General features: G+C 37.5%; 1 protein-coding gene across 3 annotated transcripts in view; it reads right to left on the reverse strand.

The window, feature by feature from the left end:
* Positions 1 to 23505, reverse strand: part of RPGR (retinitis pigmentosa GTPase regulator) — a 60484-nt gene that overhangs the window by 27501 nt on the left and 9478 nt on the right. For all 3 annotated transcript variants that reach the window (XM_082680792.1, XM_082680794.1, XM_082680793.1), the window contains exons 7-13: positions 21026 to 21181; positions 16147 to 16271; positions 13552 to 13737; positions 12432 to 12603; positions 4383 to 4480; positions 3838 to 3861; positions 525 to 1472 (exon numbers count right to left, since the gene is read on the reverse strand). In XM_082680792.1, the coding sequence (XP_082536918.1) occupies positions 525 to 1472; positions 3838 to 3861; positions 4383 to 4480; positions 12432 to 12603; positions 13552 to 13737; positions 16147 to 16271; positions 21026 to 21181 (1709 nt within the window). The remainder of the gene's footprint in view (positions 1 to 524; positions 1473 to 3837; positions 3862 to 4382; positions 4481 to 12431; positions 12604 to 13551; positions 13738 to 16146; positions 16272 to 21025; positions 21182 to 23505) is intronic.

Raw genomic sequence — 23505 nt, forward strand, 5'->3', positions numbered from 1 at the left:
TCCTCCTCCTCTCCTTCTTCTCCTCCCTCCTCTGCTCCCCCTTCTCCCTCCTGCTCATCTCCCTCCTCCTCTCCCCCCTCTTCTTCCTGCCCTTCCTCTTCTCCTTCCTGCCCCTCCCCTTCTTCTACTTCCTCCCCCTCTCCTTTCTCTTCTTCCTCTTTCCCTTCTCTCTTCTCCTCTCCTTCTCTGTCTTCTCCCCCCTCTTCCTCCTTGCCTTCCTCCTCCTCTCCTTCCCCCCCTGCTTGCTCGCTCCCTTCCCCTTCCTCCAGCCCTTTGTTTCTTTCCTCCTGATGGCCCTGTTCCCTCTCCTTTTGCTCCCGTTCCTCCTCCTCTTTCAGGTCTTCCTCTCCCTTACCCAGGCTCTCCATTTCTCCTCCTCCCTTGCCTTTCTCCTCCTCCCCCTCCTCACTTCCTGTTCCACTCCTCTGTTCCACTCCTGAATTACCCTCCTTCCCGATTCCCTCACCTCCACCTTCAGGCACGTGCTCTGCCTCTCCCCCTGGCTTTCCCTCGCCTTCACTCACCTCTGCTCTGTCTGTAAGGTCATCTGACAGGAACTTTGCTTCCTCTTCCTCTTTTTCTCCAGGCACCTCCTCATTTATATCTATCTCTTGCTCCTCTATTCCACTTCCTTCTGAATCATCTTCTCCTTCCTGCTCCTCTGGGGTGTCTGATACGTGGTCACCCTTAAAACCATATTTTGCCATGTATTTGGACATTCTGTGTTCGATCTCTTCCTCATGTCCTTGTTCAATAAATTTTCTGCTATACCGCAAGTTTTGGTCAGTTTCCACTTCATCCTTTTTCTCTCCACTGCTAAATTCTATTGACTCAGGCTGCTTGAATCCATCAGCTGTACCCTGCTGACTTTCACTATCACCTTCCAAGTTACTGTCTGGCTCCTCCATAGATTCTCTTTCACTGTCAAAGATCATATCTCGCTTGTTACTTTTACTTTCCTTAACAAAGTTTTTATTTTCTTCATCCTCAATATTCATGTCTCTATTTGGTAAGTCGTCAAGGAATGTATCAATATTTTTTCTATTCTCTTCACTTTTTCTTATATCATTCAGACCTGTCATTTTCACCAGACCAGTTTCCTTCTCAGAGACTATTTTTTCCACTTCTGAATCCTTCTGACTTTGTCCTTCATCACTTTCCTTTTCTATTTCCTTACTCTTAAGTGGATAGACGCCATGCTTATTTTCATGTCTAAATATCCCTTTTTGCAAACTCTCTGCACTGGTGTTGGCCTGAGGCCTTTGCTGGCCTGAGTTGTTACCTACGTCCTCATCTGAAAATGCTTCCATAGTCACAGCTGCTTGCATCATGTACATTCCTTTTGCCAAAAGTTGTTTATATGCTTTCCCTTCTTTCACCTTTTTGGACATCTCTTCACTTTCATATTCATTACTACCGCCATTTTCAGTATGAGCTGTATGCTGCTTCAGTTTCTCAATTGTTTCTTGTTTCTGTAAATTTTTTCAAGTAATCGTCATACTACTATTAGTTGACAAAGGTAACTTATCTATTATAAAATACTGCCAAGATTCTACATTATTATAAATTTCACTAGAATAAAAATGCCCAGTTTTATCAGACATTTTGCTCAGATTTTGGGTTCTTTGGGGGGATAATTTATGCCACTCTCTAAGTCTGTGGAACATCTAATTTTGATTTAGTAACATATATCTGTGTTTAACTTTCAAATTTACCACCTGCCTTAACTTTGCCATTATGCACAGTACCATCAATATTTATTCTCTGCCCCTTTTCTTAATCTGAATCAATTCTTAAATATATTTCCAGACTGATTTTGCAAAATATTGCTAAAAAATGTATGGTTTTCTACCTTCTCTATCGTTTTGTCAAATTTTGATTGGTCTTTTGATTCCATGAAATTCTCAAAATTAAAGAAAATAAATGAAAATATGAAATTTTAAAAAATTTGAAATAATGAATAGCTTATTTCTAGAAGAAAAAAATCTAAAATGAAAACTATAAATGAGAAAGTTCCTTGGTGGCCTAGTGGTTAGGATTTGGAGCTTTCACTGCAGAGGCCCAGGTTCGATCCCACATGCCGCGGCCAAAATACAAAAAACCCCCAAAAAAACAACAACAAACATAACTACAAATGAAATGTTTTTATCAATACACTAGATAATAATTAATATTTTTCTTTTCTAAACAAAATCCTTTGAGTTCTCAAATTTTTGACCCTCTTCCTTTTATCTACTATATTCTTTAATTATAATAATTTGCATACATAAAAAACACTATGAGAAAAAAATACTTAAGGTAAAATATAAGATTTTATAAAAACTTTATAAACTTTTATAAAAAACATATAATGAAACATTGAGATTTTGATGATACATTAAGAATATGAAATTAATTTCCTGCTGGACAAAATAAGGCAAAAATCAAATTGCTGACCTAAATTCTACAAGTTAATGTATTGAAATAGTCAATGAATTTGGGTCTCTAGACAGTAAAACATCACTAAATCAAGTTTTATAAATTGTGATGAGTGCTAGGCCTAGGAAGAGGTCATTTTTCGCTAAGTAAATTATTAAAACAGCACAAGTTAAAAATTAATATATAAAATACAAATTTTATAATACATAAAAAATACTATAATAAATCTTTTTTTATTCACTAAAAATACCTAGGCTTGGTAGGGCCTCCACTTAAAAGGACTATGTGAAGTATAAAATACATGTCAGTTTAAAAGAAAGTGCTTTCATTTTCTGTTTGTTCTAGGTGTCTTCTTTAAAAAGTCATGATTCTTTCAAGAGCCCTAAGAGAGACAGAGGCCCAGCTGCCAGAAATAACTTCTAAATGTATGTGCCTAGCACAATAAAGCAGCACAGAAGAGGCAGAGCCCAGAGTCTAAGAGGAAGGAAAGACATACAAAAGATGTCTGCTTGGAAGTATAGTCAAGTCAATAGATCAGTCAGTCACTGAGCTTCCATAACTGTGTTAGGAGAAAAGCTCTTCCATATTCAAAAAGAATGCTGCTTTCACCATGGCTCTCAGTAAAATATAGATAGGACTAATGAGGATTGGCACTAAATTTTTATAATTTAGCAAGATTCTCTTGGATTTCAGTGACTTTGATTTTAAGGATTTTTATTTTAACAATGTGGCAAAGGCACTAGAAATAGAAATTAAATGTTTTCTGCAGCCTTCGTCCTTCAATTTACATTTCTCTAATTTACTTTTCTAATCTTCAACCCTTCATCCTTTCACATCACTGGTCCTTAAAGCCAGGAAAAGCAAATGACTTCAGGACAGGCCTTTATCTCTCCAGGGTTGTGAAAACCAGAATATTCCTTACTCTTGCTATTCATTTGTTATTCATTAAAGGTCTCTCTTTATCACCCACGCATAGTTTCTGACTAATTTCCAAATGTTTAATCTTGTTTTTATGCTACCAATTCCTTGATAAATTAATGCCTATTCCAAACATTGTAAAAGCAATTACCAAATATTTCAACTAAACTCACAAAATTTTAGAACTAGAAAAGATGTTAATATCATCCTGTAAGGTCAGCAAGGTAACTCACCCAAAGTCATACTCAACCAAAGTGTGAGAGGCACTCATAGACAGTAGCCTCTTCCAATACTTAAGAACTGTGATAAAAATCTTTTGCCTTGACGGTAACAAAGTATGGCTATCGTCACTTGTTAGTGACTCCAAAGAGCAAATTTCGGCAGGGAAATTCTGCCACTCTTCTTGCATCACAGAGAATACACACCAACAGAATAAGCCCAAATTGAGGCTCTATATATTGTATCCCCGTCTTTTAAATCCTAAAGTAAGTGAATGCTTACCTTTCTTGTGTTCTTTCCAGAAACCTTTCAAGAAAAATATAAATAATTTAAAGTATTCTTACCCATCATAGTGAAAATAACTCTCTATATTATACCTTTTGTTTTTGAACTGGTGATAATTTTAATGATTTTTCATTGGAATTCAGGCTCATCATATGTGTCTGAAATAAATTTTAAAAAATATGTTCTAAAAAGAATAAAGACTAGATATATTATTATATATTTATACATATGATTATATATTTATATATGATTATATATTGATTTTTAAAAATATATAAATGAAATTAACACAAAACAGTCCATATAGTCATATAATCAACTCTCAATTGCATACTAATAATGTGAGAGTTGAAATGAATTTTACTGTATGTAACCTATACCTCAATAAAGCTGATTTTAAAATAATGAATGAAGCCAAAACAAAAACAAAAGCTTTTCTATGTATATAACGGCTTAGGAAGTAGACATACATATACACAGACATACACATACAAATACATGAGAAACTTATATCTATATCACATAAATAGGAAAACCATTACCATATTTAAGACATCAGTAGTTTCTCCAAGGCTTTCTGAATCCTCTGCTGAAAAATTGTCTGTCTCTTTCCCTTTGGTTATTTTACGTTGAAAATAATCTGAATGATTAAAAGAGAAAAGAGAAAACAAGATTTCAACAGAAAAGTGAAAGACAACTAGACAATAAACAAATTATTCTGTAATATAAAAGTACAGTTATAATTTTACTAAAGGTCCTTAAACCTCATATTAAGGGAACTGAACAGAATTCATTCACAGTGATAACAGGTTTTAAAATCTTTTTGAAAATTTAAAAACTATGACACTGATGAGATAACAATTGCTTCATTCATGTGAACAGGCAAACATTATTCCTTTGGGGGTAAATACTACCCAAGTATCAAGCACTGTGATGGCCAGACCCCAAAAAGGTCTCCAACAACCCACATCCTCTGCTATGCATACCTCTGTGGAGTTCCCTTCCACATTTTACCAGGTTGGTCTGTATGGCCAATAAAAAAAGCAGATATAATTGTGATGCTATTGTGGCTTATGTCTCAGTTCTCTCTCCCTCTCCCTCTCTCGCGCGCGCGCATGCACACACATACACTTTCTTGGAAGCCATGTTGTGAGCATCCCCAGGGAGAAGCCCATGTGCTGAGGGAGTGAAGCCTCCTGCCGATGGCCACGTGAGTGAGCTTGAAAGAGGATCCTCCAGACTCAGTCAAGCCTTCAGATGACTGCAGCCCCATCTGACAATGTGACTACAACTACATGAAATACCCTGAGCCAGAACCACTCAGCTAGACTGTTCCTGGATTCTCGACCCTGAGAAACTGTGTGAGATAGTAAATGTTTGTTGTTTTAACCTAAGTTTTAGGATCATTTCTTATGTAGCAACAGAAAACTAGCACAAGGACCTGGAAACTTTTATAGAAAACTGCAAGGTTATTACATCATAAAGCAGATAATTAAAAGTTACAAGCTTTATTTGACCTTACATTTTTCTCAATTACCATACCCCCATGTAGCACACATATACTTATTTGAGAGGAGCTCCTTAATGAAGTCTTCACTAAAAATGCCAGTCCACAGTGATCTCTCCCTTGTAAATTCATTCAATTCAAATGAACAAATAGTCTGTCTTTATTCCATGTGAGGTATTATGTAGGAGATATCAACTTAAGTAACTACTAAATCTTAATGAACTTATAGTCTAGAAGAGAATACAAAACATATTACATAGGGGAATGAGAAAGCACATCCAAATGTTGGGAATCAGGAAATGTTTCACTAAGGAGTTACAGGGAATGATGGATAAGTAGAATTCTGAGAGGCAGAGATGGAGGTGGATGGGGAAGAAAATAAGCCTAGTGCTAAAAGAAGCTGTGGAATGGCTTGTGTTGAAGGCTTACTGTGTACTTGGAACATATGCTTTTATACATGTCAGGTTAATGTCATGACAATAAGAGAGCTAAGTGTTATATCCCCATTTCACAAATGAATAAATTAAGGTTCAGTGACTCTTTTGGTGTCAAGTGTCAATCTCAAGTCTGCCTTGACTTCACAGCCTTTCCACTCAGTCTGACTGCGAAGAGCTCAGTTTGATTAAAATCAGGGGTCAGCAACCTTTTTCTGTCAAAGGCCACATGTTAAACGTTATAGGCTTTGAGGCCATACAGTCTCTGTCCTGATTATGCAAACTCTGCCACTGAAATGTGAAAGTAGCCACAGACAATACATAAATTAATGGGCGTGACTGGCTTCTAATAAACTTTATAAAAACCGGTGGCTGACAACCTGGAAAAAATGGACAAATTCTTAGAAAAGCACAACCTTCCAAGACTGAACCAGGAAGAAATAGAAAATATAAACAGACCAATGACAAGCACTGAAATTGAAACTGTGATTAAAAATCTTCCAACAAACAAAAGCCCAGGACCAGATGGCTTCACAGATGAATTCTATCAAACATTTAGAGAAGAGCTAACACCTATCCTTCTCAAACTCTTCCAAAATATAGCAGAGGGAGGAACACTCCCAAACTCATTCTACGAGGCCACCATCACTCTGATACCAAAACCAGACAAAGATGTCACAAAAAAAGAAAACCTCAGGCCAATATCACTGATAAAACATAGATTAAAAAATGCTCAACAAAATACTAGCACACAGAATCCAACAGCACATTAAAAGGATCAAACACCATGATCAAGTGGGGTTTATCCCAGGATTGCAAGGATTCTTGCAATCAATGTGATACACCATATTAACAAATTGAAGGAGAAAAACCATATGATCATCTCAGTAGATGCAGGAAAAGCTTTTGACAAAATTCAACACCCATTTATGATAAAAACTCTCCAGAAAGTAGGCATAGAGGGAACTTACCTCAACATAATAAAGGCCATATATGACAAACCCACAGCCAACCTCATTCTCAATGGTGAAAAACAAAGCATTTCCTCTAAGATCAGGAACAAGACAAGGTGGTCCACTCTCACCACTATTACACAACATAGTTGTGTAAATTTTAGCCACAGCAATCAGAGAAGAAAAAGAAATAAAAGGAATCCAAATCAGAAAAGATGAAGTAAAGCTGTCACTGTCTGCAGATGACATGACACTATACATAGGAAATCCCAAAGATGCTACCAGAAAACTACTAGAGCTAATCAAAGAATTTCATAAAGTAGCAGGACACAAAATTAATGCATAGAAATCTCTTGCATTCCTATACACTAATGATGAACAATCTGAAAGAGAAATTAAGGAAACACTCCCATTTACCACTGCAACAAAAAGAATAAAATACCTAGGAATAAACCTACCTAGGGAGACCAAAGACCTATATGCAGAAAATTATAAGACACTGATGAAAGAAATTAAGGATGATACCAACAGATGGAGAGATATACCATGTTCTTGGATGGGAAGAATCAACATTGTGAAAATGACTATACTACCCAAAGCAATCTACAGATTCAATGTAATCCCTATCAAACTACCACTGGCATTTTTCACAGAACTAGAACAAAAAATTTCACAATTTGTATGGAAACATAAAAGACCCCAAATAGCCAAAGGAATCTTGAGAAAGAAAAACGTTGCTGGAGGAATCAGGCTCCTGGACTTCAGACTATACTACAAAGCTACAGTAATCAAGACAGTATGGTACTGGCACAAAAACAGAAATATAGATCAATGGAACAGGATAGAAAGCCCAGAGATAAACCCACGCACATATGCTCACCTTATTTTTAATAAAGGAGGCAAGAATATACAATGGAGAAAAGACAGCCTCTTCAGTAAGTGGTGCTGGGAAAACTGGACAGGTACATGTAAAAGAATGAACTTAGAACACTCCCTAGAATTATACACAAAAATAAACTCAAAATGAATTAAAGACCTAAATGTAAGACCAGTCACTATAAAACTCTTAGAGGAAAACATAGGCACAACACTCTATGAGATACATCACAGCAAGATCCTTTTTGACCCACCTCCTAGAGAAATGGAAATAAAAACAAAAATAAACAAATGGGACCTAATGAAACCTAAAAGCTTTTGCACAGCAAAGGAAACCATAAACTAGAGCAAAAGACAACCCTCAGAATGGGAGAAAATATTTGCAAATGAAGCAACTGACAAAGGATTAATCTTCAAAATTTACAAGCAGCTCATGCAGCTCGATAACAAAACAAGAAACAACCTAATCCAAAAATGGGCAGAAGACCTAAATAGACATTTCTCCAAAGAAGATATCCAGATTGCCAACTAACACATGAAAGGATGCTCAACATCAGTAATCATTAGAGAAATGCAAATCAAAACTACAATGAGGTATCACCTCACACCGGTTGGAATGGCCATTATCAAATGTTCTACAAACAATAAATGCTGGAGAGGGTGTGGAGAAAAGGGAACCCTCTCGCACTGTTGGTGGGAATGTAAACTGATACAGCCACTATGGAAAACAGTATGGAGGTTCCTTAAAAAACTAAAAATAGAATTACCATACGACCCAGCAATCCCACTACTGGGCATATACCCTGAGAAAACCATAATTCAGAGTCATGTACCACAATGCTCATTGCAGCTGTATTTACAATAGCCAGGACATGGAAGCAACCTAAGTGTCCATCGACAGATGAATGGATAAAGAAGACGTGGCACATATATACAATGGAATGTTACTCAGTCATATAAAGAAATGAAATTGAGTTATTTGTAGTGAGGTGGATGGACCTAGAGGCTGTCATACAGAGTGAAGTAAGTCAGAAAGAGAAAAACAAATATCGTATGCTAATACATATATATGGAATCTAAAAAAAAAAAGTTTCTGAAGAACCTAGGGGCAGGACAGGAATAAAGATGCAGACGTAGAGAATGGACTTGAGGACACGGGGATGGGGAAGGGTAAGCTGGGACGAAGTGAGAGAGTGGCACGGACATATATACACTACCAGATGTAAAATAGATAGCTAGTGGGAAGCAGCTGCATAGCATACGGAGATCAGCTCGGTGCTCTGTGACCACCTAGAGGAGTTGGATAGGGAGGGTGGGAGGGAGATGTAAGAGGGAGGGGATATGGGGATATTAGTATACGTAGAGCTGATTCACTTTGTTATATAGCAGAAACTAACAAAACAATGTAAAGCAATTATACTCCAGTAAAGACATTAAAAAACCCCCAGAAAACCGGTTGCTGGCCAGATTTGACCCATGGGCCACAGCCTGCAGACTCGAGACCTAAATTAAGGTTATAAGAAAAAGGCTGCTGAGAGATGAAGCTAGAAAAGCAGGTGGGAGTTACATGGGGAAATTTACATTTATTTAAAAAAAATATTAGGTATCCTCTGAAGACATTGGAGCAGATGGGAACTAAAGTGTACCTGAAGGAGATTAAAATAGAAAAGTACTAAGCAGGAGAGATTGGAGATGGCAGAAAAAGGAGGTTTGGAAAATAGATAGTATACCATTTAAGCTCATGGTCTTGGCCTTATACTTGACTGAGAAAATAGAAGTCGTCAGAGGTGATCTGCTTTATCTTCTCACCAACAAATGTACAAATTTACCTACATTTTCCTGTTAAAATGTAGGATGTGTCTTTCCTCTTAACAAAGACTGCTCTGTATGCCAGCCCCTCCTGTCTTCTCAAGAGCTTTGCACCTTTGGTCATACCCTCTCTCTCGTGTGCTACCAATCTCTCTGGGACTACTGGCTCATGTCCATTAGGCACAGCGGTCCCCAAGGTCCTCAACCTTTCTGGCACCAGGGACCGGTTTTGTGGAAGACAGGTTTTCCACAGGCCGGGGGTGGGGGGATGGTTCAGGCGGTAATGCGAGCGATGGGGAGCAGCAGATGAAGCTTTGCTAGCTTGTTTGCTTGCCCGCCGGCTGCTGCTCACCCCCTGCTGTGCTGTGAGGCCCAGTTCCTAACAGGCTGCAGACCTGAATCAGTCCGTGGCCCAGGGTTTGGGGACCCCTGCATTAGCACACAAACATGCTCTAGTATTTCCCATTGACTCCACATCTCCCTCTCCTGCCAGCCCATTTCTCTGCTCCTCTTCAGGACCAAAATAGGCAAAAGAACTATCTACACACTCTATCTCCTCTTCACGTCCTCATTTCCCCTTCATGCCTCAACTTTTAACACTCTGCCTTCTGTCCTGATCTCTCCCTGGAACTGCTCTTGTCAGGATCACCAAAAATCTCCATGATGCTTAATCCATGGATGCTTCTTTGAACTCCTTTTCCTTGACCTTTGAGCGGTACTTTGAATTCATGACCCTACTCCCTCCTCATGACCCTCCTCCTACCTTACTGGCTGATGAGGCTGGGGAAGGTGGTTTTGTGGGCTCTTCCTCTCCTCCCCTCTAAGTGTTAGACATTCTCAGGGCTAAATCCTGGGCCCTCTCTTCTTGCTACTCTACTCTCTAATAGGTGATTTCACCAACTTCCATGGATTATCAATACCATCTCTATGTTGACGTTTTTCAAATTTCTGTCTCTTGTCCACACCTATCTTCTAAATGTTATTCTTTCATTTTCAACTGCCTGCTTGGTATTTCTGCTTGGATGTCTCACAGGTATCTCAAGCTCAATTTTTATTTTTTTTTCTCAAAGCAGTCGACCATCCTCCTGCCTACACATCTATGTGTGACCCATTAACGAGCAAGTTCAGTTGTTTCTATGACTAAAATCTATTTCAAATCTGCAAACACCATCATCTCTTGCAAAAGGCTCTTAAGTATTCTTCCTACCTCTAGTCTGGCATCCCTACATCCACACACCGGCAAAAGTGATCATCTTAAAATATAAATGGCACTGGAGCACATCACTCCACTATTTAAAACCCTTTAATGACTTTCTATTACACTTAAGAGAAACACTCAAATCAAATAGGCCTCTCATGGCCTATAAACCCATGGATATTTTTCTGCTGTCTCTTTTTCCAACATCATCTTGTCCTGCCTTTTCCCTCACTCTCTGAGCCCAGTGATCTTCTTTCCTTTTCCTATAAACTGCTTCCAAACCTTTACCTACATTATTTTCTCTGCCTGTAACATACACATCTCTCTTTGTGTGGCTACTTTTTATCCTTTATGTTTTAGCTTAAATGTCACTTCCTCAGTCATGTCTTCCCTGACCTCCTTCACTCCATGAGAAATACTGAAGCCTGCAAATAATTTATAAAAAGTCACATTATATGTTGGATACAACTTTCAAAATATTTTTATTAAGTTGGTTTTAGCAAACAGTCACAAAAAGATATGGGATGGCTTTTCCTTTCGCTCTAGCTACAAAGTTCTATCTTCACATTCAAATCTCTTGAAGTGGGAAACAACTTGTCCCAAACCATAAACTTCTCTTTTCCTTGCACACACTGTTGCCAGAATCTACTTTTCCCATGTACAGGGATGAAGAGCACCAGTGATTCCTATCTCCAAAGGAAACATACAGAATTTGTGGGTGAGATGTAGGAAACCCAGCTCATTATCAAGGTCTTAGATGTAGACAACATTCCATTCCTATGGCCCACAATTCTTGACTGAGTTCCTGATCCTTTGTTACCTCAACCTTTTATCTAGGTTCCTGAGCCCAAAGATATTAAAATTATCTGTGCCACAGTTCTTAATCCCAGATGCCCAGATTTTCTTCTTAATTCCAAACGTACTGCTTACTCTGATTTCCTACCCTAGTTTCTTGTTCTGCCCCTATCATCTGGGTACATGCCCTGTAGTAACATAAACACACTCCTACGATACACAAATGTCTGTAAACAAAACTATTTAGAAGAGGTGTATAATGGCTAAAGAGCTGGAATTACAATTTAAAACATGAAATCTGTATCTAGTAGGCAGTGGGGTTAATAATAACTATGCCTATATTTATGAAGAGGTTTCTGGGGGTGCTAGGCTCAATGCTAAGTATTTTATATGCCTTATCTCATTTAACTGTCATGAACTCTCTAAAGTAGGTATTATTAAAGTTATTTCAAAGATATGGAAACTGAGGTGTAGAGAAATTAAGTAACCTTCCCAAAGCCAGTCACATAGTTAATAAATGTGAAAGCTGGCATCGGATCCCAGATCAATTTGACTCTACATCCCAGGCTCTTAACCACGATGCTGTATTGCCTAAGGGCAGAACTTCACATAGGTCTACAAGACCTGCATTCAAATCCTGTTCACTTATAAAACTGAGTGACCTGAGTCACTCAATCTCTTCAAGCCTTGCTTTTCTCATATACAAAAATGAAGAATATAACTCCCACCTAGTTCATGGAGTTGCTTCTGGGTTTAAAGAAGATAATGTAAGAGAAGGTGATATATATGTTATACACTGCTTTATAAAAATATGCTGCTGTCATTACATGGGATTTTTAAGGTCACCAGAGATGCTTTCTACTAGTAAGAGTATTCTTGGATTTGAGTTCACATGAGAGATGTCAGTCTCTAACTAGGAAGAAAGCAATTTAGTTAGAGAAAATAGCTTGAGATGAACATGAAAACAATGGAATAAATGGTACATTTCTTCTGAGAGCAGGCAGAGCATCAACTGTTACCTGGTTCCATTGGCAGCATAGGGCCCTCTTTATCAGGCATCCTCTTCTCTAGCAGATTAGTTGTAGACATACAGAAAGGAACTGAACGAGGTGGAAAACAAACAGGTGGTATGAGAGTCCCTGCAATTGGAGGTAGTGTTCCTGTCATTTGAATACAGTCTGGGGATTTCTCCTTTAAAACAAACAGGTTAAATAAACTGTTAGATAATGTTATATACTTAATATTGATATAAACCACCCTGAGGCTGCTAAAAATATTGAAGAGAGAGACTTCAAAGTTGGCCAACGTCCTACAACATTCACTTTTTAATAATCCCCAAGGGCTCAAAAATGTTTTGTTTTGTTTGCCTCTGTATCTAAGTTGCTCTAAATTGTCAATTTGGAAGTCTGTTTTTCACAAGATGGGGAAAAGTGTGTTTGCTCTGCCTTCCCGGAAAAAAAAAGTTACTCAGGAGACACAAACCAACAACAACTACAAAATACTTATGGGATATTTCTCAATTTTTCCATATATACTTTTTCATAAGAAAAATGAAACTTAACTTTTTTTTTTACCACTAAAGGAATACATTTTGGAACTTAAAGCAATTTTTTAAAAAAAGGAATGTCTCTAAAAATCATTTGGCATTTTATTTTTTTTAAATGTAAGTGTCATTGAATAATTTTAAAGCACAGAATGAGAATCTCTAAATTTAATTGAGAAAGAACATTCCCTCTCTCAAATAAAGCCCTTATTTCTTTGTTTTCTACCTTTCATTAGTTATAATATATATATAACCTTTCATTGCTCATGAGGTATTAGCTTTACAAGATAAAAGCAAAGTAGAAGTCAATCCACAGATGGTTGAGAAAACAACTTAGCATTCTTTCTGAGGTGATAAGATAGCGGGAAGTACCACTGTCTACAAGCAAAGGTTATCCACGATCATTTCAATTTTCTAGTTTGTATATTTACCAGTTTAATTCTGAGTTTGCTTTAAAAGTTTGTAAGCCCTCAATTCTAATCATTTTATTTAGTAAATTTACCTAAGAAGACCCTTCTTTGGTTTAAAAAGAAAAAAAATTTGTTTTCTTTACAGTGCTAGACAACATTATTATATAGAATAGGCCACAACTGTACCCTCTCTCTTCGCCGCACACGTGCTGATAAAGATCTCTGCAGTACGTTTCCTGAAGTCAGATCACTGATGGGCAGAGATGTAGCTGAAGGTAAGCAACAATCATTTATTTCATCTAACTCAACGTCTTCTGCCCCATCAAGTCGTGGAGTGGCAAAAACTAGCATGTGACATCCACCGCAAGCAACCTGCAGCATAAATTCACAGATAAATTAATTGACACTGGCTTCAAACACAAATGGGTTTGTTTTGTTTTTTAATTTATTTTTATTTTTGGCTGCGTTGGGTCTTCGTTGCTGTGTGCCGGCTTCTCTCTAGTTGTGGCGAGCGGGGGCTACTCTTTGTTGCGGTGCACAGGCTTCTCGTTGCGGTGGCTTCTCTTGTTGCAGAGCACCGGCTCTAGGCACGCAGGCTTCAGTAGTTGTGTCACGTGGGCTCTAGAGCACAGGCTCAGTCATGGTGCATGGGCTTAGTTGCTCCGTGGCATGTGGGATCTTCCCGGACCAGGGCTCAAACCCGTGTCCTCTGCATTGGCAGGCTGATTCTCAACCACAGCGCCACCAGGGAAGCCCCACAAATGGGTCTTTAACAGTTTTCAGCTACAAAACATTAACTTAGCGGTAGACTTCCTAGACTGACTGACTGAAATCTCTCTCTCTCTCTACAAACACACACACACACACACACACACACACACACACACGAATTACAATATATTCTTTTTTAAAAAAATTTATTTATTTATTTTTGGCTGCATTGGGTCTTCATTGCTGCACACGGGCTTTCTCTAGTTGCGGTGAGTGGGGGCTAGTCTTCATTGCAGTGCGTGGTCTTCCCATTGTGGTGGCTTCTCTTGTTGTGGAGCACGGGCTCTAGGTGCACAGGCTTCAGTAGTTGTGGCACGCAGGCTCAGTAGTTGTGGCTCATGGGCTCTAGAGCACAGTCTCAGTAGTTGTGGCGTATGGGCTTAGCTGCTCCACAGCATGTGGGATCTTCCTGGACCAGGGCTCGAACCTGTGTCCCCTGCATTGGCAGGCAGATTCTTAACCACTGCACCACCAGGGAAGCCCTTACAATATATATTCTTTAAACACTATTATTGAAAACTAGAACAAGTTTAACATACCATTTTACTTTCAACTGAATATACAGTATAGAGAAAAAAACCTATTTGGCACATTATATTTCTCTTTACAAGTTAGAAAATGCTATTTTAATCTTGGAGCAACACTAACAACTCGAAAAAATTACTCAGACAAGTTCTACTTGGAAAGAAGGGACCCAAGAATAAATCAGTCTCTTGGGATAATTATGTCTTTATACATGAAGATTTTTTAAGTTTAATGCTTAAAAGTCCTGAGAGCAAAACGCAAGCATGCACAATGATAGAACAATGAAAAAGGAAATCAACATCCAAACGATTTTGAGAAATAACTGATTTTCAATAAAATGCTTTAAAAAACATTGTGTTTGCAATACACAGACTTCTGGTGTCTTCATAGTGTTCTACATGACATAGAAGAGCATACTCTGAACCTTTCCCTTCGTATGTTCAAAGTTAAAATTGATATGTTTTCTGTATAGCACCTTTTAAAAACCATCTTCCCGGGCTTCCCTGGTGGCGCAGTGGTTGAGAGTCTGCCTGCCGATGCAGGGGACACGGGTTCATGCCCCGGTCTGGGAAGGTCCCACATGCCGCGGAGCGCCTGGGCCTGTGAGCCATGGCCGCCGAGCCTGTGTGTCCGGAGCCTGTACTCTGCAACGGGAGAGGCCACAACAGTGAGAGGCCCGCGTACCGCAAAAAACAAAAAACAAAACAAAACAAAACAAAACAGAAACCATCTTCCCCATAAGATTATAAGCTTAGTCAATGAAAATCTGGTCACTGTGTTCATCACTGCATGCTCTGTATTCCTCATCCTCAGTCCAGTATCTTGTACCAAGCAGGCATTCATTAAACAGGTGTCAAATCAAGGAATGGAAGTGTTCCATAGTACGAGGCTCTGAGCCTTTGGAGAACAAATTCCAAGTAATATTATCATCACTGAGTAAACAAAATTTTCAAGTCTATAGTTCTTAATTGGCAAAAGTGTTAGAAACAACAGAGATACAGTGCCTGATGGAGATGTCACTGAAACAACACCTTATCCAAATAACACTTAACCAATTAAATATAATTTCAAAACGCTTCATTTATTATCAGATATTTTTCTTGTGCAGGATTTGAGAGTCCTAGTGATATCTAATCCAGCAAATATTTACAGATGACCACTGTGAGTGAGGCACTCTGCTGGGAGCTACAGGAAACACAAAGCTTCCAGGCATGGCACAGTCTTGGCTCTCAAGAGACATATGAAAATGAAGTAGAAGAGTCAAGATTAGGGCAGAAAGGAAGATGTTAGAGGAGGAACATTAGAAAAGGGACAGATTTTCAGAGTGCCGTGATGTCTGACATTTGGCCTTTAGGACACAAGTATATTTACTAGATATAGCTATGATATTTCATATAAACAGAAAAGTACTTATTTTCTATGAAATACTGAAAGACTCAAATATAGGAATATGAACATGTAAACAGGGAAATGTGATGTCCTTACCAACTGTACTATAAACTTCAAAAAATTAGAACACAAAGTAGGAACGAACTGATTGGCAAAACTCTCCAGTCCAAGTCCTAATTTTCCATGTCGACTGTCTCCAAAAGTATACATAAGGCCTAAATCTAAAATGAAAAAAAGAGAGAATTATAAAAGTGTTACTTTCATGGATCTATTTGTAAATAGACAAATACATTAACTTACATTGCAATTTTCCCCTCATATTCTCCATTAAATTTACTCTGCTCCACTGATGTTTCCACACTCTCTATGGTTTCTGTTGTCCACACATAACATGAGGCAATAGATACCCCGAGAATAAATCACTAAGCTCTTGGTGGCTTGTGAAGTTGAGACCCAGGTGTGTGAGGTGCTGTGTGGAGCAGCAGCAACCCAGCATAAGATCTTGTGATACACACCATCATCTCAAGAAGGAGATTTTTGTATTCTGACCTCCTACATCCCAATACAATCTATTTTCTTTTTTCCTCAGGTCACTGATTAGGTCAGGGTTTTTCAACCTCGGCACTACAGACATTTGAGGCCAGATAATTCTTGGTTGTATGGGTCTGTCCTGTGCATCGTGGGATGTTTAGCAGCATCCTTGGCTTCTACCTACTAAATGCCCATAGAATACACTGCCTCTGCAGTTGTGACAATCAAAACCATCTCCAGACATTGCCATGTGTCCCCTGTGGAGACAAAATCACCACTAGTTTTGATCAATCCAACTGTCTCTTTTACTTCTGCTTCAGGGTTGTGGAAAGCTGCTGAAGGAAATGCCATAAACCAACCAAGCTGCTGGTCCCTATATCAATACTGGGGTCCCCTATATAGCTGGGCCAAGATGATGATGAGTAATTTTGTCCCTTCTCTCCAGTTAATCGTTTTGCCCACTGCCATAGCAGGTATTCTGTACATTCACTCCTCAAGCCTTTCTTTCATACTCTCCATCTCAAGTGAGGCAAGTGCCATGGAAGCAGAAGGAAAGGAAAGGGTGCCAGTATAGGTGCAGAGGAGGGGCTCTCCCTCCAGTCTGGAGATTAGGAAAGGCTTTTAAACTGAAGCTGAAAGGATTAGGGTTTAGTTACAAGAAGAAGGGAGCAAAAAATCTTCCAGGCAGAGGCCAGCAGTACATACAAAGGCTATGAATCAAGAGAAAACACAGCCCAGTCAAGAAGCCAAAAGGCAACCAATGTGTCTGGAGCACAAAGGTGAGAGTGGTATGAGATGAGCCTGAAGAGGGAAGAAGTAATCACACGAAAGAGGATCTTATTAGCTCATATTAAGCATTTTTGAACTCTATATTAAGAACAGTAATAAGCTAAATGAATGGTTTTAAGCTGGGAAATGACAAGATCATATATGGGGACTTGTACTTTAGGATGGCAAAGTAATTGTATAGTAAGAAAAGCCACGAGAACTGCCTGAAAAAATAATTAGAAATAATAACAAAATTCACTAAAGTGGAAAGTTCAAAAATTATTAAAAACAAATAGATTCCCTATAAATAAGCAATAACCAGCATTTAGATTCTAAATTTAGATTGTTATAATGCTTACTATTAGGTATTTATTTCCTTTCTTTATATATACTCCTTATCATCTTTTTGCTTTCCTCCTCCTTTTTTTGACCCTGATATTCTTATTCAAAATGTTAAGGTTTTTTTTTTTTTAAACCTGATTATCTTTAGCCAGAAAAAATAAACTCTGATCAAGCTGCCTGATCACACTTCCAACCTCAGAGAGCTTTTTAAAACATGAGCCACTGGCTATAATGGGGAACTGGCAAGAACTTACAGAAAACTCACTACATATCTCTCATTAGTCCTGGACAAAGAAAAAATTCATAACACCTGTCCCTGGGGAGGATTCATGAGCAAAAAAGTCAAATAATGTTCAATTATTTGTGCTATAACTTCTTTCATCAGGAGGAAAGGTATTATGAAAGTTTAACCAAATAACCTAATTGTATGTTAAATGATCCATAAAAAATGTGTATTTACGATCAGTGACAATTTAGAGTTGATGGAAAATGGCAGTAAAGACAGAGAAACTGAGCTTAAGACTTGCAGTAAGGCATACATATCAACAACTCTTCTGGGATTGTGAATGAACAGTAATTCTTTACATTCTATATAGTTAAATTTCATGCAACATTAATAAGAACACTGATACTTGAAAATGGGCAGATAGTTCTCTCTGCAAAGTTCTTTGGGGAAGAAGGGACAGTACTTGGTAATACCTTGTATTTGCTGAGTGCTAGTTCCCCTAAGCATATACCATTAGATGAGGTTCATCGTAGCAGAAACTTGCAAAAGAAGGGGAAAATGCAGAAATACCAGTATCCCGATTATTTCAAAATACTATATGATTTATGACTTTTTAATGCTTTACTTTTTAGATAGAAATGATGAGCTACAAATAGAGAAATTACAGAGTCTTTTATTCCAAAGTAATTAAAATTATGGAAAATATATATTTTTTTGTAATTCAAATGAAATATATTTCACTTAATTTTTATTCTTCTCAAATTACATATTTCCATTTAATGTGTCAATAGTTTTAATTTATTGATGTATTTGTGAAGCTTTACGCTCATTTCTTTTTTAACATCTTTATTGGAGTATAATTGCTTTACAATGGTGTGTTAGTTTCTGCTTTATAAGAAAGTGAATCAGTTATACATATACATATGTTCCCATATCTCTTCCCTCTTGTGTCTCCCTCCCTCCCACCCTCCCTATCCCACCCCTCTAAGGGGTCACAAACCACCGAGCTGATCTCCCTGTGCTATGTGGCTGCTTCCCACTAGCTACCTATTTTACGTTTGGTAGTGTATATATGTCCATGCCACTCTCTCACTTTGTCACAGCTTACCCTTCCCTCTCCCCATATCCTCAAGTCCATTCTCTAGTAGGTCTGTGTTTTTATTCCCATCTTACCCCTAGGTTCTTCATGACCTTTTTTTTTTCCTTAGATTCCATATATATGTGTTAGCATACGGTATTTGTTTTTCTCTTTCTGACTTCACTCTGTATGACAGACTCTAGGTCCATCCACCTCACTACAAATAACTCAATTTCGTTTCTTTTTATGGCTGAGTAATATTCCACTGTATATATGTGCCACATCTTCTTTATCCATTTGTCTGTTGATGGACACTTAGGTTGCTTCTATGTCCTGGCTATTGTAAACACAGCTGCAATGAACATTTTGGTACATGACTCTTTTTGAATTATGGTTTTCTCAGGGTATATGCCCAGTAGTGGGATTGCTGGGTCGTATGGTAATTCTATTAGATTTTTAAGGAACCTTCATACTGTTCTCCATAGTGGCTGCATCAATTTACATTCCTACCAACAGTACAAGAGGGTTTCCTTTTCTCCACACCCTCTCCAGCATTTATTGTTTCTAGATTTTTTGATGATGGCCATTCTGACCGGCGTGAGACAGTATCTCATTGTAGTTTTGATTGGCATTTCTCTAATGATTAATGATGTTGAGCATTCTTTCATGTATTTGTTGGCAATCTGGATATCTTCTTTGGAGAAATGTCTATTTAGGTCGCCTGCCCATTTTTGGATTGGGTTGTTTGTTTTTTAGTTATTGAGCTGCATGAGCTGCTTGTAAATTTTGGAGATTAATCCTTTGTCAGTTGCTTCATTTGCAAATATTTTCTCCCATTCTGAGGGTTGTCTTTTGCTCTAGTTTATGGTTTCCTTTGCTGTGCAAAAGCTTTTAAGTTTCATTAGGTCCCATTTGTTTATTTTTGTTTTTATTTCCATTTCTCTAGGAGGTGGGTCAAAAAGGATCTTGCTGTGATTAATGTCATAGAGTGTTCTGCCTCTAAGAGTTTGATAGTGTCTGGCCTTACATTTAGGTCTTTAATCCATTTTGAGTTTATTTTTGTGTGTGGTGTTAGGGAGTGTTCTAATTTCATACTTTTACATGTACCTGTCCAGTTTTCCCAGCACCACTTATTGAAGGGGCTGTCTTTTCTCCACTGTATATTCTTGCCTCCTTTATCAAAGATAAGGTGACCATATGTGCGTGGGTTTATCTCTGGGCTTTCTATACTGTCCCATTGATCTATATTTCTATTTTTGTGTCAGTACTATACTGTCTAGATTACTGTAGCTTTGTAGTATAGTCTGAAGTCAGGGAGCCTGATTCCTCCAACTCCATATTAATTATCTATAGGTGAGTCAGTCATTTTAGGGAAGTACCTTTATTGAGTCCTACATTGGCAGCACCTAGTTTCTGAGGTTGAGAAGTAGACCCATAGCACCATCTCCCCAGATAAAGGGGAAACTACAGAGCAGAAGAGCTAGAGGACCCAGGTATTCATTTAATTAATAGTCTTTGGGGTACCTTTCTGTCTACCACTGTGGAGAAAGTATGAAGGTGTTACTCCTGAAAACGCCTCCCAGTGGCAGAAGCATCGTAAGAATTTACTCAGCCTGAATGTAGCTGTCAGACTGAAGAGGGAGAATATTTTTAAATAAGTTCTTTCTTACGAGACTTTTCCCTTTGGTCTGAGCAGAGTTCAGAGCCTTCAAATTGATACAATTTCAAAAAGATTCCAGCTTTTTACTTTTTATACTTCTGCCACAGTATAATGCTATGGTCTTACCTCTGATAGCATTGACACATTTTGAGGCTCTAAACCTTTGGATCATTTACACTGATTTTAAATTAAACTAAGATATGAAAAAGGAGTTTACAACTTTACACGTTGGCATATTAAACAAAGAATTCCATTTTCTCAGTTATTATTTCCTTTGCTTAAGTTAGATACTTTCATTCCATACAGTATTTATTTTGTAATAAAATATACCCAGTTCCATAAGTATATTAACAGAAATTCTGATCTGTACCTGTTATCAAAGCTGTGTGGTTTTCTCCACAGCAAACATAACTTATTTTCTGATCCTTAATATTCTCAACGGCTTTGGGTTCTGAAGTTTCAAAAATAAAAGTGCCAAGACCCAGTTGACCAAACTGTCCCAGCCCAAAGGTGTACACGGCCTTCTCTGAAAGGGGAGGGGCAAACACAAGAAAAGGATTTCAGAGGTACAGGCACTGTCACCATTATATCTAGAAAAACAGTGCTATTCCACCTTTTATAATGAGGGTTAAGGGCCTCTCAAAGAAATACTCATATAAGAATACCTAATACTTACGTATACATTCCTCAGTGATAAAGGAAGAGAAAAATGACAAGGTACACAATTGTAACAATAATGGCACGGGCCTGATTTTATCTTTTACATATAACCATAGAAGGAATTGCTAAAGACACAAAAGTCGGTGAACTACTACCTAAAAAGTCCCTATAATTACCACTCAGTTTGTTAAAAAGCATCAATTGTCATTAAGCTAATTCCTTTCACTGCCCTAACTAAACGAATAGTGTTTCCCACAGAAGTCGTCCTTACTTATTAACAGTAATTTAATGGAATAACCTATTTTAGAAAACAATTTCAGAGGAGAATTAGCATGAGAATGAAAACTTACATCAGACATGCTAGATTTATTCACAGGTAAAGCTCATTTACTAGGAAATGCAATAATAATCAAAGGAGGGGAAAAGTCTTTCCTCTATATTAAATTTTTTTAAAAATTTTATTGAAGTATAGTTGATTGACAATGTTATGTTATTTTCCTCTGTATAGCAAAGTGACTCAGTTATACATATATATATTCTTTTTCATATTCTTTTCCATTATGGTTTGTCACAGGATACTGAATATAGTTCCCTGTGCTATACAGTAGGACCTTGTTGTTTATCCATACTATATTATATTAATATTTTTGAAGTGATTCCAAAGGAACTCCAATAACAGTAAATATTAGCTCACATAGTCTTGAGAAATGGAAAAGCACAAAAATAGGATAAACGAGTGGTGATGAAAGCGTCCTTTAGACACACGACTCTCCCTGGCCCCTGCCTTAGCATATAAAATAACATAACACATGAAGAATAAGTAGCATTTCTGCCTATAGAATAAATTTTCAGATAATTTATAAAGATTAATTTTGAAGTTTAATTCCTAACATAAATCTTTTAGAAATTATATGAAAATTCACTTTATCAGAAGAAGTTTTAAAAAAAACTTAAACCTCAGAATTATTTCCAAATTTAGAGTTGAGGCCTGGAAAAAAATTATTTCTCACTTTGAAAAGATTCCATCTGGAAATTGTAATTCTGGGAAACCACAGCTTTATACACATGACTGGGACTAGAATAGGAAGTCAAGGAAAAGCGATGTAAGAGAGGAACATCTAAAGATAAAATATTGCTTAATCACCTTGCAACATTTAAGCATTATCATCTGAGAACTGGATATTACTTAAAATTTGTCTAGAACACTTCTAGCTTTGGGTTACTGAAGATTAAGTGGTGACTTCAGAAACTGTTTATTTCTTTTTGACCAAAATATATCATAACCATTCACTATCTAACTGCATTACCTCTATACTACTCATCTAAAATAAATCTAATGCTGAACAAATTTGGGAGCATCAATTTAGTAAGCATATTAACAAGTAGTAAGTCTATTTTAATTATCCTGACTAGAATCCTGAGAAGTCACATGTCATACCAAATACAAAGTTCAGAAGCCAAAAGTGACATTACTATTAAAGTTCTAACTTTTTTTATTATCTGTAATTTAAAATCTTAACACTTTAATGAATTACTATAACAGAACATAAAAATCACAAAGAAATCACCAAGTTAGACATTGTGAATATCAAAAAGAATTATCAATGACAAGCAGAAAACAGTATTAGCAGGGAGCTTCTCCAAAATAAGATATTTCAGAAAAAATGTCAATTTTAAATAAATATGGAATACATATATATGAGGAAAACAATTTGTTCTTGAAAATGAGCTAAAAAACCTTATGTGCTGCCATTAAACGTGTTAAGATCATGAAAATGTCAATTATGTTAGCAAAAATAATTCAACAAGATTCATTTTTTTCTACTTAAAAATTTCTTCCACAGGCCAGAAATGCTTATTAACTATAGGAACAAAAGGTGGGGTTCTTAATGGAAAAAGATGCAAAGCCAACTTACATGAAGTATCTAAAACAGTCAAACTCATCGAAGCAGAGACTTGAATGGTGGTTGCCAGGGGCTGGGGTAGGGGGAGAGGGGAGCTGCTAATGAATGGGTATAAGGTTTCAGCTCTGCAAAGGTAAAAGTTCTAGAAACCTGCCATACAACATTGTGCCTATAGATAACAATACTGTATTGTAAACTTAAAAATCTGTTAAGAGGATGGATCAGATGTTAAGTGTTCCTACCACAATAAAAATAAATGAATGTAAAAAAAGCTTTTTTCATTAGC

The sequence above is a fragment of the Grampus griseus genome, assembly GCF_964374135.1.
Source record: "Grampus griseus genome assembly, chromosome: X".
NCBI lineage: Eukaryota > Metazoa > Chordata > Mammalia > Artiodactyla > Delphinidae > Grampus > Grampus griseus.